General features: G+C 32.4%; 3 protein-coding genes across 5 annotated transcripts; 2 read left to right on the top strand and 1 right to left on the bottom strand.

Moving 5' to 3' along the window:
* Nucleotides 1-5,792: 5,792 nt before the first annotated feature.
* Nucleotides 5,793-7,585, top strand: LOC123914432 (protein LIGHT-DEPENDENT SHORT HYPOCOTYLS 4-like). Its single transcript, XM_045965581.1, has one exon. It carries the CDS (start codon nt 6,568-6,570, stop codon nt 7,225-7,227), a length of 660 nt encoding a protein of 219 aa, XP_045821537.1. The 5' UTR covers nt 5,793-6,567; the 3' UTR covers nt 7,228-7,585.
* Nucleotides 7,586-9,064: 1,479 nt separating this feature from the next.
* Nucleotides 9,065-14,598, bottom strand: LOC123914431 (cell division control protein 2 homolog 2). Of its 3 annotated transcripts, XM_045965578.1 has the most exons (9): nt 14,461-14,597; nt 14,343-14,385; nt 14,064-14,248; nt 13,273-13,393; nt 12,349-12,522; nt 11,141-11,304; nt 10,154-10,241; nt 10,020-10,073; nt 9,065-9,548 (listed from the first exon to the last, which is right to left on the bottom strand). In XM_045965578.1, the coding sequence occupies exons 2-9, from the start codon at nt 14,349-14,351 to the stop codon at nt 9,468-9,470; spliced, it is 876 nt and encodes a 291-aa protein (XP_045821534.1). In that variant the 5' UTR covers nt 14,352-14,385; nt 14,461-14,597; the 3' UTR covers nt 9,065-9,467. The 3 variants fall into 3 exon arrangements, with proteins under 3 accessions (XP_045821534.1, XP_045821535.1, XP_045821533.1); XM_045965579.1 differs by lacking the exon at nt 14,343-14,385 and having other exon boundaries at nt 14,461-14,598; XM_045965577.1 differs by having other exon boundaries at nt 14,343-14,596.
* A 1,021-nt stretch (nt 14,599-15,619) lies between these two features.
* On the top strand, nt 15,620-16,981 carry LOC123916130 (polygalacturonase inhibitor 2-like). The gene has a single exon (XM_045967509.1). It carries the CDS (start codon nt 15,699-15,701, stop codon nt 16,716-16,718), a length of 1,020 nt encoding a protein of 339 aa, XP_045823465.1. The 5' UTR covers nt 15,620-15,698; the 3' UTR covers nt 16,719-16,981.
* The last annotated feature ends 1,133 nt before the right edge of the window (nt 16,982-18,114 follow it).

Here is an 18,114-nt window from a genome sequence, read left to right as displayed (position 1 = left end):
ATACATATTTTTTTTTTGGATTGCAAATGGGGCTAGCGCCCAATACATACAAATTATTATTGGGTCTAATTTTAGTACAAATTTAATGCATTTTGAATAAATATAGAATGCTTTTAAAGTCACATACATTATCTCTTTGTTTAGTTAGATCTTGTGTGTGATTTATTTCATAATAATATGCACTGAATATGGTTTATATTTCTTCAGATCGTTCTAACATTGAGCCATTCTTTACAATTAAAAGGATAATAAATTTTCATAATATTGATTAAAACAATATTACAATATATTGTAAAGACGTTACTTACTGAAAGAAATGTTTGAACATGCAAAATATTTCTCTAAAAATAAGCTACATACACATATGCCGGTTACAAAGTAATTGATATACATTAAAAATAATGAGTAAAAAATAGAGTACAATATTTATCAATAATAGTATAATTTTTTTTTATAAATATGATTTAAACCAAAAATACATATATGAATAACAATTTTTTTTTAATAAGTAAACTTTATAATTGATAAACACCAGCAAAAAAAAAAAAAGAATAACACTTGATTATTTATATTACAAAAATTAAAACAAACTAATTATACGATCAACACATATTTCCTCATAACAAATAGAGTATACAGGATCAAATCGTAAATACATGTTACAAAGATAGATGAATGATATTTTGGCTTCTTTAAAAAAATAGTTTAAAAAGAAAGATGAATAATGTTTGACTTTAGAGAAAAAAATGATTTCTCTTTTTTTTGGAATAACACTATTATGGAAGTGCACCGTCCCGAAGTTGTATATATTCCTGCAAAAAAACAAACAAAACATTAGTCAATTATGCTTTAGGATGAAATTACAAATTAAGTGAGAAAACATGCAAAAAGAAAAAAACTTAGAAGGAATATCAGAATGATGTGAGGAATGTTGTGAGTTGTAATATTTATAGCAAAAAATACCATCAATCTTATCAAATATTTCTAAAATTAACTAATGAGAATTAATTACAATTCTTTTGGACTTGATAATGTAACTTTTTTTGTTTGACGTGATTTTTTTTTATTCCAATATATTTTATTTCTTATTATGATAATGATGCTTTTATAATACATTTATGAAGAATTTTAATAGTTTGTTGACCAATATTTTTAAATATGTCTATATATGGAGATGTAATAAAGTCTATTTTTTATTTATTTATAATCATTTGCATGATTTTCCTTTTTTAAGAATCCCCTTTGCATTGCATTCAGTCAAAGAGAGAATCCCTTTTTCATGATTTTTTGTTTTTGGTCATGACCCTTTTCATGACTTCTATTTCTTATTTCTTATAATTCTTTAATTAGATTTTTATAAATCATTCAAATTAGACTTTTTTATTAATATTTTTGAAATGTGAAAGATTTAAAAAATAATTTTTTTTTACTAATTTTTTTGAAAATATAAATGTTATACTTGATTATATATTAATTATATATTCAAAAATAAAACATTACCTCCCATAAAACTATTATAAGTGCTTATTATATTACCTCCTATAAAAATAAAACATTACCTCAATAACAATTCATAAAAAAATTTCTTTACATTATTTTTTATTTTGCTTATTTTTTAATATATAGAATAATACAATATTTTTAAATTAAATTATAATACGAATTTTTTAAAATAGTTCATCAGTTTATATACGTATTGTGATCTACCCATATAGATTCCCATGACGTTTGATTCAACAACTATGTTTATTTTTGTTAAAAATTCCATTTTTTAAGGTGAATAAGTAGATGTATCATGCGTAAAAAAAATAAAAAGTAGATATATCATGGTTTGAATTCTGGTTTTTGCATATTACCATATTACGTGCAATGTTCTTATCAATTGAGTTCTTCATACGAGGACAAAAATTCAACAACTATGTTATTTACATATAATAAAGCAGGATAGTATTGTGTTTTAAATTGGCAAAGAAACTACTTTTTAATTTCTGAATATACAATTTTTCAATGTATTATTGTTTAAAATGTCAAATAAACAAGAACCATAAAGAAAACAAATCAAAGAAATAACAAATGAAAAATATTTATGAAAGAGCATAAGATTCAACATATTGATGACTCTAAAGGTTATACTTTTGAATAAATATTTTATTTATGTTTTATATGAGATGAGATCTTGGCACCATGAGTCATGCCTAATTGGAATGAAGTTAGATCACATAGATGGCCCTTTTGAGGGATAAAAATCTACAAGATCACATAGATCACATAGATCACATAGATGCCGCCTTGATTGTCAAAAGGAGGAAGAAAGTTTGAAATAAAGTCTTCATTGATCAGATTATTACCATTATTTGTGAGATTGGCAGCATTAAATGGTGGGACTTGACTCGTCGGTTGATTGAAATCAACAATAGGTTGATAGCCAAATTCCTGATATGTCAAGCTATGATCAAACGTTTGCCCTACAAATCGAGAACTGCCGCCAGACTCTTGAAATGATGATGAATTGCTTTGAAATGGCATAGGCTGAAATCGCGAGTTCTCCTGAACTGATGAGTGGCGAGTTGGCATCTGCGGCACGTATCGTGCGTGTTGCTGATGAGGATTCGAGCTGGCTTATGCTGAGTGGCGAGCTGACATATTTTGGGAGTTTTGCTGTTGTGGTTGGGGTTGTGAAAATGTCCTTTGGACAATTAACTCAATGTCATCCCTTGCTTCAGCTCAGAGCTGCGACCTCATTGTGTCGAGATGAGATTGGAGCTGAGATGCAACCTCGGCTTGAGCCCGAGCATCATTGTCAGCTTTGAGTCGGCATTCCATCTCTTCAAAATCGACAGCTGCATGAGATCGAGCGATAGAACTGCTCGAGCATACATTACTAAAAGTGGAGCTAGGATCAAGTCTATATCCTATCGGGGTCCTTATGACCAATGAAGATGCATTGTCTTGCCCCCTAAGATGATTTCTTTGCATCCTGCCAGCAACTTCGATAAATTGATCCAGCACTATTGTGTCTCTAACCTCCTCAGTAGCCCGCTCACTAGGTGGAAGAGCATTTTGTTGAGCATTAAAAGCTTCCTCGAATTCATACATCTCCCTCTACAAAATGAAAAGGTTGGGAAACATAAAAGCTGCTAAAAAAAATACAGCAAGACAAAAATACACCGGCAAGTCCACAAAGAAAAGCCAAACAATAAGAAAGAAAATACTTGCTGATTCAAAACCTGCACACCAGTAAGTCCACAAAGAATTTGCTAATATTATTTGCCGATTCAAAAAGATATACAAGTCTGCAATTATAGCAGCCAGCAGCGGACCTAGGGGTGGGCTGAGGTGGGCCACGGCCCACCCCCACCCCCAAAAAATAATTTTTTTTATATGTAGGATATTAATTTAAATGTATTATTAATTATTTTAAGTCACCCGGTATATATATATATATATATATATATATATATATATATATATTAATGTAAATATTAATTTAGAGTATATTATTGATGATTATAAGTAATTCGGTACACATATTAGTTCAAGTATTAGTGTAAATGTTAGTTCATAATTAATTGAATTTATAATAATAGATAAAATTAACAGTTAAACTAGCATATATAAATATGAAATGACATAAAAAAATATGTTTAATTAATATTAAATTTTTCAAGTCCCATATTTTCACATTTGTTGCAATTTTAATCCTAACTCAATATTTTTTTATTACTTTTTGCTGTAAAATTAGCGAATTTTAATGGGAAAAAATTGTGAATTTTGGTCTCAAATTTGATATTTCATCTTTAGATTCAATGTTGGAGACAGTAAATCACATTTATAGCCAAAAATCACAATTTTTAGAGTAAAAATATAGTTTGTTGGTACCAAAATTATAACATGTGAAAATAGAGGAGCAAAAAATTCAAATTGAAAATAGATTGACTATTTTTCGGCCCACCCACGATATTTTTTCTGGATCCGCCACTGATAGCAGCAAGCCGAATCAGAAGCAGCAAAACAAAAGAGCCACACCTAGATTACAACATAAACACAAGCTGGTAGCAAGGAACACACAAAGAAAAAACAACAGCAAAAAAAAAAATGCACCACAGCAGTAGCAGAAACAACAAATTATTGCAGCTTCTATACCAACATTAATCCAAAAACATTAGCAAATTTTTTGAAGCAAGACCCACCTAATAGTATTTAATTATATTTGCAATTCTTTGTAGACTTGCTGGTGTGCAGGTTTATATTTGTTGGTTTTAGAACAACAAAAAACTATTATATTAAAACAAAAAAAAATGAGTTTTTTTTTTTTATCACCTACGTATTTTTATATTAGAAAAATACTATTATAATTAAGTTTTTTTTTTTGTTTTAAAACCAATATCAATAATGAAAAAATTTTCAACTTAAAATTAGTCAATAACGAACAAATAACACACAACCAAAATTATTCAAAAACTTTTCAACTTAAAATTAGTCAATAAAGTAAATTCTATATTACTTTTTAAAACCAATATCAATAATTATTACACTTACATAATTTATTTTAAAGATTAATTAAAATAAAAAATAATATAGAATTTACTTTATTTTACTTACTTGGTATGCCGAGTAGAGTCCGACTTCACGCTTTACCAAATAACTCCGAACCACGCAACGAAACCTCTACCATCCGAATTGACTCATATGCCAACGAACACTCCTAAATTAAAATCATAAAAAAATATTAAGAAAATTGATTATTAAATTAAAATTACAATAATAGATAAAATATAATTATGAAAATTAATAGACTAAACTTTCTAAAAATAATACACTAAACACTTACCGAGAATATATGAATTGAGTTGTTGAACTCAAATGATAATAATAGAGAAATGAGAAAACGAAATTTGAGGTGAAAAAATATGATATCAAAATGAGAAAAAAATTAAGAGGTTCAAAGATGTTGGAGTGAATTTAGAGACAAATTAAAGAGAAATGGAGATGTATATATGTAATGAAGAAAAGAGAATGAGTATTATTTTTTTGACAGTAAAGAAGAATGAGTATTGAATTTATAGAGGGGAGGAAAAACTATCTGTTGCATGCTCTTAAGTTACTGGCGGAAATTCAAATTTAGTGGCGGATTTCAAAACAATGACTGATTTTAAATTTTGTTTATAAAACAAGGTTTTGAAATCAGTCATTTGAAATCCGCCACTAACTGATTTTAAATTTTGTTTATAAAACAAGGTTTTCTTATAGTGATATATAATTTTTGTAAAAATAAAATAAAATAATTTGCTCTAAGTGTAAAACCTTGATATTGTACGAAATCACAATATTGTACAAAATATACTTTGATATTAAATTTAAAATTGCTGAAACTGTTAGGTTGAACTCCATGAGCAGAAATTATAGCCGACTCCTTCATTTTTGTGTGTGAATTTCTAATGACTATTGTCTTTTCTTTTAGCTACCAATAAAAAAGTTGAAAATTTTATTAGATCTAAATGGTTTTTACAAAAAAAAAAATCCAAAATATATTAAATTAAATATAATTTTGTGCGATTTTCAATTTTTCTAATCAATTTTAAATTTGTATTTAAATCGGTTTAGATATAAACTAAACACTCTTATTCAAACTCTTTAATCTCAAGTGCAAATTGACAATTTCCTGTCCACTCCAATTTGTGGTGTAAATTGTATTTGTACTTGCTTTACTTAAAGAGGTAGGCCAAAACAAAGTTAATTTCCCTAACTTTGTTTTTTTCTCCACTTCAAAAGCATTGAGAAAGATATAAAGAAAATTAACAATCAATGATTGTGATAGACTTATTGAAGTGATATTCAAACTGCCATCACTTGCTCTCTAATGCATGGACCCCTCTTTTGTCTCCCTATAGCTAGGAAATTTGCTACCCCCTATACCCTATAACCTCATCCTTACCCTCAAATCTTCCTTATATTCTCATTGCTTACTCTTCTTATTGCTTAAGTTTTATAAACTCCTCAACACCAGTCCTAAATTAGATTCACTCCACAAGATTGAGTATAATACTTGTTAACAAGGCCAAGAATTTCAACCAATTGTCATCTTCATTACAAGATCAATGAATCCATCCATAATCCATCTTACCAAAATCATACCAAACTCCTATCTCTTTCCATTTGACCATAATCACATGTCATGAATTCCAAACTCAAAAACCTTTTTCAAATTCACCCAAATTTCCTTTATTAAAGCCAGCTAGGAATTTGCTTTAGACAAATCCTAACCAAACCCACCTGAAAAATAGCACCTTTTTAAAGAATAACAAACCACAATTCAACCTATATATATACACACACACACTCATATATGTATCCCACCAAATACAAAAACATCTTGTGCTCAATCTCATTATAACACACACACACACACACACACACATATCCTAGCTCAAAATTGTGTCTCACAAGATTCGACAGTTGCGTGCAGAGGATATCTGATTTACTACCAAAAAAAATAAGTAAGGGTAAAAGATAAGTTGCATCACAATCCACAGCCATCATTCATCAGAACTTTGAGAACTTTTTGACATGTCAGCTGCCGTAGCTGCCGCGGCCTCTGCCGCAATCTCCGGCTACAACAACTCCTCCTCAAGCAGTACTAGCAACCATAGTGATGAGTTGTTAACTTCACAAAGAATGCAAGTTTCTGTTACTCCACCACTAAGCAGGTATGAGTCACAAAAGAGACGTGATTGGAACACTTTTGGTCAATACTTAAAGAATCATCGTCCACCATTAACACTTTCACGTTGTAGTGGTGCAAATGTTCTTGAGTTTCTTCGTTACTTAGATCAGTTTGGAAAAACCAAAGTTCATACTGAAAACTGTGCTTATTATGGAAACTCACATCCACCAGGTCCATGTCCTTGTCCTTTGAAACAAGCTTGGGGTAGTCTTGATGCTCTTATTGGTAGATTACGTGCCGCTTTCGAAGAGAATGGTGGTTCATCAGAGATGAATCCTTTTGGAGCACGTGCTGTTAGGTTATATCTTAGGGAAGTTAGAGATGTTCAAGCTAAAGCTAGAGGAATTGCTTATGAGAAGAAGAAAAGGAAGAAGCTTAATCAAAATCAACAAAATGAGTCCATGGTGAATCAGGAACATGATGTAGTGCATTCTTCAGGGTATGTTCATGGTGGTGGTTTTGTTAATCAGTACTCAGATTTAAATGGGACAGCTAGCTTCTAGAAATGCTTATGCTGCTGAAGTTTCTTATTTTTCATTATAGTGTGTTCAAGATATATATACTTTAATTATTTATTTGTGATGCACAATTTTTTTTTATTAAGTAGCTTAATAGCTAAATACTCCTCTTTAGTTGAATAAGTGAGAGATCTTGTGTTCGAACCTCAACCCTGCATGGGGACATGCACAATATTCTATTTCATGCATGTGTTGGTTGAAGATGTAAAATCATGATATACAGATTCTATGATTAATGTGGTAGGGGTCAAGGATGTAATAAGGGTGTGGTCATTATTAATTTTAGCTTATTATTATAGTAATGTAGTGTTCTAATATTTAACAGTGAAATTTCATTCTATTATATGATTTGGATTTTAAGGGTAAGGGATGATATTTTCTCTTCCCCCTCCCATGAATCTTTTATACCCCCAATATTCCAATTTTGCCCTTGCAGAAACATTCGGTTCGCAGAAACCGAAATTTTTCTAGTGCAAATTCAGAGTAAATTTCGGTTTTTAGAAACCGAAATTTGTTTTCAAGGCAAAAAAAAACTTTGGTTTCTACGAACCGAAGTTTTTCAAGGACAAAATTGGAAATTCAAGGGGATAAAAGATTCATGGAGGGTGGGGAGAGAAAACATCGTAAGGGATAAGAAAAGTTTAAGTTGTGAACTTGATTAATGGTATTATCTTGTTTTTTTTTCGTACAAATGGTATTATCTTGTTTATCTTATTTATTTAGAGAAATGCATGCCATACATCCATTCCTTTGAATTAAATCTTTTTAGCTCGATTTTTTATCATACACAAGATAGATGAAAAAACAAAAGGCATATAAATAATTGATATCTTGTAAAAAAAGTTGTGTCACATTGTAAATTATATTTTTAGAATTATTAAAGAATTTTTTTTGTTGGACAAAGTCAATGCAGACTTATTCAATGAATGTTATGTATTCTAAGAAACTTAACTCGTTACCGTAAAAAAAAATAAAAAGAAACTTAACTCGCAGTTTTCAAGGCACATATAAATTCTTCTAGTTAACGGCCATATAAGCAACTTCGGTAACGATCACCTAAACATATAATGACATGTTACTTTTGTTTTTCACTAAAATGACATGTTAGGTAAACGGTCACATGAACATTTTTGTAATGAATAATCATTAAAATGATAACAGTATAATCTATTAGAAAGTTAAAAGATCGATTTAAAACTTAAAAATCTAAAAGTCTAAAAGGATTGATCAATTATAAATGTTGAACGCAAAGAACCCCTTAATACATTCTGCAAGAATATATGAGTGTAGGACAATATTTAAAGTTCAAGAATATATGAGTATAAGACAATATTTAAAGTTAAAGAGAAATATATCCAAATTTTCTTTTTGTATCATATCTTGAATGGATAACATTTAACTACGAGGGAGTTCTTAGTTTGTGGTGTTGAGAATCAATCCGTCCCATCTATTGAATGGTGAGGATTGTATCTGACTTTACTGTTTTCCCCCATTAACTTACGGTATTTATTCAGAAGAATCAAAATTTGAATGACCCGCACTAATGAAAAGCTTCCACTGCTTCATGGAGAAGATGGTGAAGTGAGTGTTATGCATAATTCTACCTGTTTTTGGAGTGGGGTTTGCAACAATTTTACTCACAATTTTTGTGTTTATACTTGTACCTTCAAAATTTCCAATCAAGTAGTGCAAAAACATCTAACAAATTAATTATAACGATGATTTAACAAATATTAAATATACAATGAAACTAAAAAGTCAGTTTTGAGTGTCACGGAGGGAGTAGTTATTACTAATTTTAAAGAGACAATAGTTTAAGTGACCTTTAATCTCCAAAACACTCTGATAAGAAACTAAACACCATTTGTTCCACAACCATCATTCAGCAACTTACAGACAAGGAACAAATGTCAAATTTACATGCTCCATGCCAGGAGGAGTAACCATTTGTTCTACAACCACCATTCAACAATGTCTATAATATTATACATCAAACAGAAAATCTGCTGGTTGCATTGTATTGAGACTAAGACATTAAAAAGATAATAGGCAACACTCAAAACTGAATCTAAATAGTAAGAACCAATAAATGAAATATTACTCTGTCCAAAATATTGAAGAAGGTAGCAAGGATAGCACGCATTTCTGAGTCAAAACCCATATATGCTACAGACATAATAATATAGACACCTCTTCCGTGAAGCCAAATAACTCGGGGGACAAATTTATTTAATGTCTTTGAAGTATTCATGCTCAAGTGCGCCCCTGGCAGTAATTCTTCTGCTTGGATCCAAGCGAAGCATACTCTGGAATACAATACAAATACACAACACATCCACAAACTATAGTAAGAACCAGTTAAAATCAATGAAAACAATTTTAAGATATAAAACAAAGTGGTAAACTCGTGACTGATGAAGTTCGTTATAATTGGCTAAAAGGAAAATATTTGTGACCTCATCTCACCATTTTGCATGGTTTTAACCTTTCCAAAGTCCAAATAGTGAAAGATCAGCTACAAACAATCAGTCATTGTTTTGCCAAATAAAGGTAGTTTAATCTAAAACCTTATGAGAAGCATTACCAACTAATACTTGTGCTTTTTTAATTGCTCCGAAATGTGGATTTTTAGTTTTATCCCAGTTCTAAAATAACAGAGATAGTACTTCATCTTCATTGACAACAAAACACATGTAACCTTTGGTTTCACACCATAATAGAGAAATATTTCCTTTGTTCAGTATTTTAAGAATATCATATTTGATGGTATCACTTACAGATAGAATATCAAGACCAGCTGGTTCAAGATTTGGGACTAGAGTTGCCAGGTCCTGCAAAATACAAAATAAGGTTAAATATGGCAATAGAATCCTAACATTAATTTATGCAAGTTAAAGAACTGTTTAATTACCATAGATGGCCACTTGGGAAAGGCTGATTTAAAATCAGGCAATGAAGTCACTCCAGGCCATGTATCTTCATTTGGTGTACCCATGATTCTTCATATAAGGAACAATGAGCAAAATTATAAGCATACATTATGTACTATTTATTTGTTTGTTACAAGCCTGTTTGGAAGTAAAATTATATCGGTTGCACTACATAGATTGCAATACCAGCAGTATAATGGTCCATGACTAATATTTTGAAATGAGGGAGTATATACTTTGATCACAAAATACTGACGGAAAATTCTAGTAAAATATGTAGCAAAACTCCTCCTATGTTCCTGCATTTTTTGTGACAAAGCCCTAAACTGGATTACTAAACATTTCCCGAAATCCAAATTTATCGTCATAACTATAAACCAAATCCATATGGCTGAGAAATGTTAATGTCAAATACGATGCATCGGATAGTTCATGCCACCTACATATTATTTGCACCGAACTATCAAAGTACTGCACACAGTACTCAAGTTCAACAACAGTTGGAAAATCCCAGTATACATCTGAGCCATAATTTCAATCAGGGGCGGACCTTTCTAGGGCAGGGATGTGCCATGGCACCCCTCCAAATATATATTGCATCAAGAGTGTTTTTATCTATATATTATATTACAAGTTTCCCGGCCCCATATATTGTCAATTGTATCTATTGGCGTAGACGCGTAGTGGCAAGATGTATACTGGTAAAAAAGGTAGTGATTTCACCACTATGCCAAGATGCAAATTCGTTCTTTACATTAAATGTTAATACTTATTATAAATATGGGGTGTTAAAAAAAATTATTATAAATATGGCAGCCACTAAAATTTCAACCAAGATCCGCCACTTATTCCAATTTAAGTGTAGAGACATTTAATGGACTTGGGAGGCATTCTGTCAAATTCTTATCTGACAGAATTTACTATGATTTCTAATGAACTTTAAAACTTATGGCAAAAAAACTACGTACTTGAATATTTTAAACAATTCATCAATCTCTGAGTCCCCTGGGAAAAGTGGTCGTTGGTTTATCATCTCTGCAAATATGCATCCCACGGACCAAACATCAACTGGGGTAGAATATTGACGAGACCCAAGCAATATTTCTGGAGCTCTGTACCATAGAGTCACCACCTAAAAACAATTCCCAAATCCACAATGCAGAAAGAGGAATAAATATTATTTTTTAAAAGCCCATCTATCATTATACTTATTGACAAGATTTTCATGTTCTTAAAGAATATACTCCAATAAATCTTTCAGTTTTAATAATTTCAATCAGTTGTATGTGAAAGAAATAAAGACTATATAAAATGACTGACACAAAAACAGAGCAAAAACCAAAAAAAAAAAAAGAAAAAGAAAAGTGATGGACCAAGTATTCTTGCTTCTCATGTTGGCTTGTAGATCTCACTAACTTGTATATTTCATGTATTTAAAATTTTAAATTTATATATGAATGGCAAAAATATCAAAATTTAGTTAGATGGATAACATAAAACAGACCATATAATTTCAGAGTTCGCACAAGACAATTTCTTCAAGTTAATTTGCGAGTTAAATTCAGGTTATCTCTGTAAAGAGAAGTTAAAATTAGCAATCCATTAGGGGGAAAGACAAATAATACATCAACAGCAGCAAGCATCTAGCCTTCTCCCAGTAAATGAGTTGACAAAATGGGCCAATAAATGGCATAGGGCACTATCAGTAACCATTTCAGTAAATACTCGTCTCTACTAAAACCTTCTTAGGCCTCCCTTTACAACTTTCAATCGAACTATCCTCCATTTGATTGACTTTCCTCACCAGTCAGTGGCCTAATAGAGCACCATTCATCTTATTCTCAAATGACCAAACCACCCTACTTGAGTTTCCATAATCTTTTCCTTAATTTAAAATAATAAAAAGATGAACAAGAGGAGGATCCAGCACGTGACAAATTATAGTCAGGGAGAGAAATTATAATCTGACAGATCTTGTCTTCAAGATCTATGCATTGCTTTAGCATTATAAACCAGTAAGATTTTCGACTAAATTTTTTAGTTCAAATTTATTCAAACATTAAAGTTAAACACAAGTAATTAATTATTTTCTTGTACATAGTCCCACTAATATCAAATTTATATTATCACCATAGATGACCAAATTCCAAAAGCAAACATAAGGTAGCAGACAAACCTCATGTGTAAATGTCCTAACAGGAATTCCAAATGCCCTAGCTAATCCAAAATCTGCAAGCTTTAGCGAATTAGAGCTGCGATCTATCAACAAATTTTGTGGTTTCAAGTCTCGATGAAGAACTCTATGAGAATGACAGTAAGCAATTCCACAGAGAATTTGATAAAGGAACATCTGCAGAAAGCATCATTAAACAATTCAAATTCCAAATTAATCCGTCTTCGCCACCATCAGATCTCTTTTTCAATCCGTGATAAAATACATTCATATTAATGGGGCATGATAAGGTACAAATATTTAGTCATGAACAAAATGCACAATAAATTTCCATGTAAAGATACAAAATCTAATGAAATGAAAAAGATACAAATTAATACGACATTTTTATTGCCATGTAATGTCTTGCAGCAACAAAGAGTTCCATGTAATGCCCATATTATTGTTTCTCAGAAACAGAGAATTTCCACTTAAGCACCTTCCGTTTCATTAGGCAATTAAAAGCCCCAATCAAAATGCTAAAGGCTGGTTTATCTTTTGTTAAGAACCGAGAATTCCACTTCATTTTCAGTAAGCACTAAACATCCCCAATCAACACGCTAAAGGCCAAACTTAATCAACCTGTCACTCGTCTTCATAAATAGGAAACTGTTATGGACAAAGTCATACCAATCAACTCCAATCCAACTTGTAATTCATCAAAAAATTCATGAGACATGCATAATATATAATTATGTATGGACCTGCATTTTGACAAGCTATAGTTATGTTGCCAAACATAATGTTATTTAATCATCATCAACTTTCATATTTGATTTATTTAATATTTGGATGACAAAATCCTTCAATCGGTGGCTGAGTTGTATTTCTCGCTCACGAAAAGATAAAAAAATCTCCAAAGAAAATAGAAGTAGAGACGTCGCAAACCTTTATTTGTCGTGGATCTTTTGAAAATTCTGGAGATGAATCCATATGCTTCTTTAGATCTAAGTCAAGGTACTCAAAAACCAGATACAATCGCTTCTCACTATGCACCACATCCCGCAGCCTGCCATCAGCCAACCATAACTCATAAGTAAATGGTTAAAGCAGAATAACATTAGGACAGTAATGTATGTTCTGTGAGCTAATCAAATCAACATATCCAAAGGAACTGAAATCAACACTCAAAAGGTTTTCCGGTACTATCCAATCCAAATTTTAACAGTATAGATGGAATTAGAGTATCACATTGGCCACATGACACGGACACAATCATGAACATGGATCACACAATAATGTAGGTAGTATTGCAGTGGCGCACATATGCAGCATTGTGTTGACCAGGATAATACAAACACATATTCAATTCGCAAGACATAAACTATCAGCAACATCATCATACACTAGTTTAGCCATGCCAGAATAATCACACAGCTAACTCGGACAGCACTATCCATATGCAGCACCAAAATGACTAGGAACATACAAAGATTTCTTCAATTCACCAAGGCATTAACCATCCTTTTTAATCTATAATCATATCTTAAATGCCAAACATTAATGTTCTAAGCAGATCTATAACTATATCATCAATGTACCAATAACAGCACAAGATAAACACCGCATTGAGCCGCTAAGTTTCAAGCCGAACATTAATCTTCCTAATTTCAAACATAATGCATCAATTTCACAAATGATAATCAGAATATCCAACACATTACTCATCAAAATACTACCTAACAATGTTCCTATGCTGCATTTCTTTCAAGAGTGAAATCTCACGAATAGCGGTACTAGGAACTCCTTCATCTTCCTGCTCGAGACGAATCTTCTTCAAAGCTATTGTCTCATTAGTGAGACGGTCACGAGCCTTGTAAACGACACCGTAAGTACCTTCTCCTATTTTCTCAACCTTCTCGTACTGCAAAATATTGAGAAAATGAGAGAATTAATCGGAGAATATATTGGTATTTGCAACGAGGAAAATAGAAGTAGAAGTGCGTTGTTTAACTAACCTGTTCCATGAATGAATGAAGTTGAAAGCGATGTTATAGTTTTCTAAGTAAGAAGAAAGAGAGAAATGAAATTAGAGAAGACAGTTGAAGAAGAAGATCTGAGCAGTTACTTACTTACCAGAGAAAGAGAGAGGGAAAAGGAGAAACGGTTACACAGACAGCGCGCCGTGTGGGTGTGGTCTCTCTCTCTCTCTCTCCAGTCTCATACAGTTCAGTCTCAAGTCTCCGCCTCTTTCTTATGCCTGGTCTTTCTCACCCTCTTTTATTTTACTTATTTATTAATAAAAATAAAAAATGTTTTTAAGTTTTTATTTATTTATTTTCTTTGTTTTTTATACAAAATGACAAGTAGTCTAGGAAGCACCGACACTCCTCAGATTAGGCGTGTCCGTGTCGGACACGTGTCGGTGTTCGTGTCTGACACCGACACTTATGATTACACTAAATTATGTTATTTTTCCAAATTTTTATCGGTGTCGACGTGTCAGTATCCTGTCATGTCAGATGTCCGTATCTGTGTCCGTGCTTCATAATCGCTCCCTCCATTGCATAATTGATATATTCTTTTTTTTTTTTGGTAGAGAGCATAATTGATATTTTCTATTTATATAGATCAGATACATCAATTATGTAATGAATCTATAAAGTCAATTTTGTTTATTTTTGTTATGAAGGAAATATGGTATTTGTTATAAAAAAAAGTTTGGTTTTTAGATTCATGTTTAATACATTTGGTTCATAATATTGATTACATACAATACATTACACATTATATGAACTTAAAAAATAAACTTTCTCTTATAATAAAAATCAAATGGAGTATGTACCAAAAAAAATAAAATCAAATGGAGTATATTGAAATCTACATGTACAACTATGATTCTATGAAGTCTTGTATTGAAATTACGGATGAAGGTGTAAATGGAAAACTTCATTGGTAAATAAATAGATACAAATAGAATATTGATTAGATTGTCCCATAAACTTAGCTCAGTTGGCAGGAACGTTGTATTATATAATGTTCGGGGTTTGAATCCCGGTCTGACGTATCGCAAATCCAAACATAATCATAATCGTAGATATTTTTTGTAGTGGCAGGGAGTCCACAAGCATTTGCTACCTCTATAGGACTCTACCCATTGTGTTGACAATGGCATAAACATTATAACGTTTGTATTTATGAGTGTGTACCACTTTAAGGTTTGAGTTGACTGCAAGCATGAAATATTTGACCAGTTCTTTTCAAATGAGCTGTCACAAAAATCTTCATTGCAACATCTAATAGCTATACTTCATAAAAGCCTATAAATATCCCTCCAAATCCAGCAACAAACAAATGAAGCAAACAAGAACAAAATGATATCAACCATGCAACAATTCTCCTCATGCATATTACTTCTCCTAATGATCCTAACCGCACATAATTTCATTCCTGCTAACTCAGAAAATTGCAATCCAGATGACAAAAAAGCCCTTCTCCAAATCAAGAAACAATTTGGCAACCCAACTCAACTCTCTTCATGGGATCCAACCACAGACTGTTGCAACAGCACATGGCTAGGTGTAGATTGTGACAACTTCACCCCAACTTACCGTGTCACAAACCTCGAATTCTCCGACCTCAACCTTCCCAAACCTGTCCACTTTCCACCCTCTATAACTAACCTTCCTTCCCTTGTTGACCTCTCTCTGACCCGCATTCCCAACCTTGTTGGTCCTATCCCGCTCTCCATTGCCAACCTCACCACACTCCGGTATATCACCATCACCCAAACCAACATCTCCGGCGAGATACCCTACACCCTTTCACAGATCAAAACACTTGTAACCATCGAGTTCAATTACAACAAACTCATCGGTCCCCTCCTCGCCTCACTTTCAACTATCCCTAGCCTTGTTGGAATTGGCTTCAACGGCAACCAACTCACCGGAACAATACCTGAATCGTACGGCTCATTCCCGCCTCTCTTTACAGGGTTGCTTCTCTCACGAAACCGTCTCTCAGGGAAGATTCCGGCTTCACTCGGGAAACTGAACCTTGCTGACTTGGACTTGTCACGGAACATGTTGGAGGGTGATGCATCGATGTTTTTTAAGTCGAACATACTTACTTATACTATATCTTTGGCGATGAACTCATTCACTTTTGATATTGGGAAAGTTGGGCTGTCAAAGGATTTGAATAAGTTGGATATAAGGAACAATAAAATCTATGGTAGGCTACCTGAAGGATTGGCGAATCTCCGGTATCTGCACAAGTTGAATGTGAGCAACAATAATCTGTGTGGTCAGATTCCAAGCTTAAGGTTTGACGAGAGTTGTTATGCTCATAATAAGTGCTTGTGTGGTTCTCCTCTTCCTGCTTGCAAGACTTGAACTGAATTAACATATCCTACAAAATTTACATATATGTGTCTTGAATAAAGAAGATGGTGGTCTTCAATTTCATTTCTATTTCTATTATAATACATATAAGAAAGATGTATTGAAAAAATGAGATTAATTTTGATACATTGTAAATAGTTTTATATTGTCCACAAATTGCTACGACTCATATGTGTTGGGGAGAGATGATATATATGGACATTCAAGAAGCAGAATTAAAAAAATTATGTGTCAATCTTATAAGCAATATTTCACTCACATTGCTTACAACCTAAATTCTCAACTGCATCTAATTTCTCTTATTTAAAATGTGCCAATGGCACTTGCAAGGCTGCAAGATTGACAGAAGATGGATTTTTACCAATTTTTCGTAATTACATTCAACTGGTTCATGTTGTCAAATAGATATGACATAATGAAAAATCTATATTAAGCAATTTGAACCAAAAGCTTACAATCCAGATAGGGTCAATATCTGTAAGATAGATGTTAAACTTAGAAATGTCTTACACATCGATTCTCCATTTATAAAATGTTGCAAAGATACATTGATTCTCCATTTATCTTCCAATTCAACCCTATCAAGGCTTTAATTCTCTTCATAAGTGCTCTTCCAACAATGCTACCCTTTCTTCCATGTAACAAACCCAAATAACCACTGTTGAGTCCATCTGAATCTCCAACATTTCAATACCACATTCCCTTGCCAAACATAAACCTTCATATAAGCCCCATAGCTCTGACATATAAGCTGTAGTATTACAAAGGAACTTGGAAAAACCATGAATCCATCGTCCACTATCATCTCTAATAACTCCCCCACATCCGGCACACCTAGAAGAAATCTTAGCCGCTCTATCTGTATTAAAACTAAACCATCCCTCTTGCGGAGCTTTCCAACTAATAATAACATATGACTTTCTTCTAAAGACCTACTATGATTCTCTTGGTCTCTTATATAGGACGTAAGAATATTAATCACCCCCAAGGTTCAAAAGGAATCACAAAATTCGGATCGTGAACTCATTGATTTCTCCGCCTCCATAGCCAATAACACATTGTCGCCCAACTAGCATTCCACTGGATATTACTTAGATGTCCTATCTCCTATTCTCATGGCCCATATTATAATCTATCCAATCTTGCAAACCACTAAGAAAAGAATATGATCTTTTATCAGGCACAATTAAATGGCGCCAGACAATTGAAGTTAATGGGCAGTCGCGAAGAACATGGATGGTCGTTTCTTCCTACCGTCCACAATAAGAGCAATAAGGCGTCGTGTCATACCAACGAGCCAATCTTGTATTAGTGAAGATCCTGTCATGTCGAATTAACCAAATAAAGGTATGAACTTGTTCCATCGAATTAATTTACCAAATGCCGC

This window comes from Trifolium pratense, linkage group LG3 (genome assembly GCF_020283565.1).
Source record: "Trifolium pratense cultivar HEN17-A07 linkage group LG3, ARS_RC_1.1, whole genome shotgun sequence".
Taxonomy (NCBI): Eukaryota; Viridiplantae; Streptophyta; class Magnoliopsida; order Fabales; family Fabaceae; genus Trifolium; species Trifolium pratense.
The sequence above is the reverse complement of the archived record's forward strand: the minus strand, read 5'-3'. Positions and strand labels throughout refer to the sequence as shown.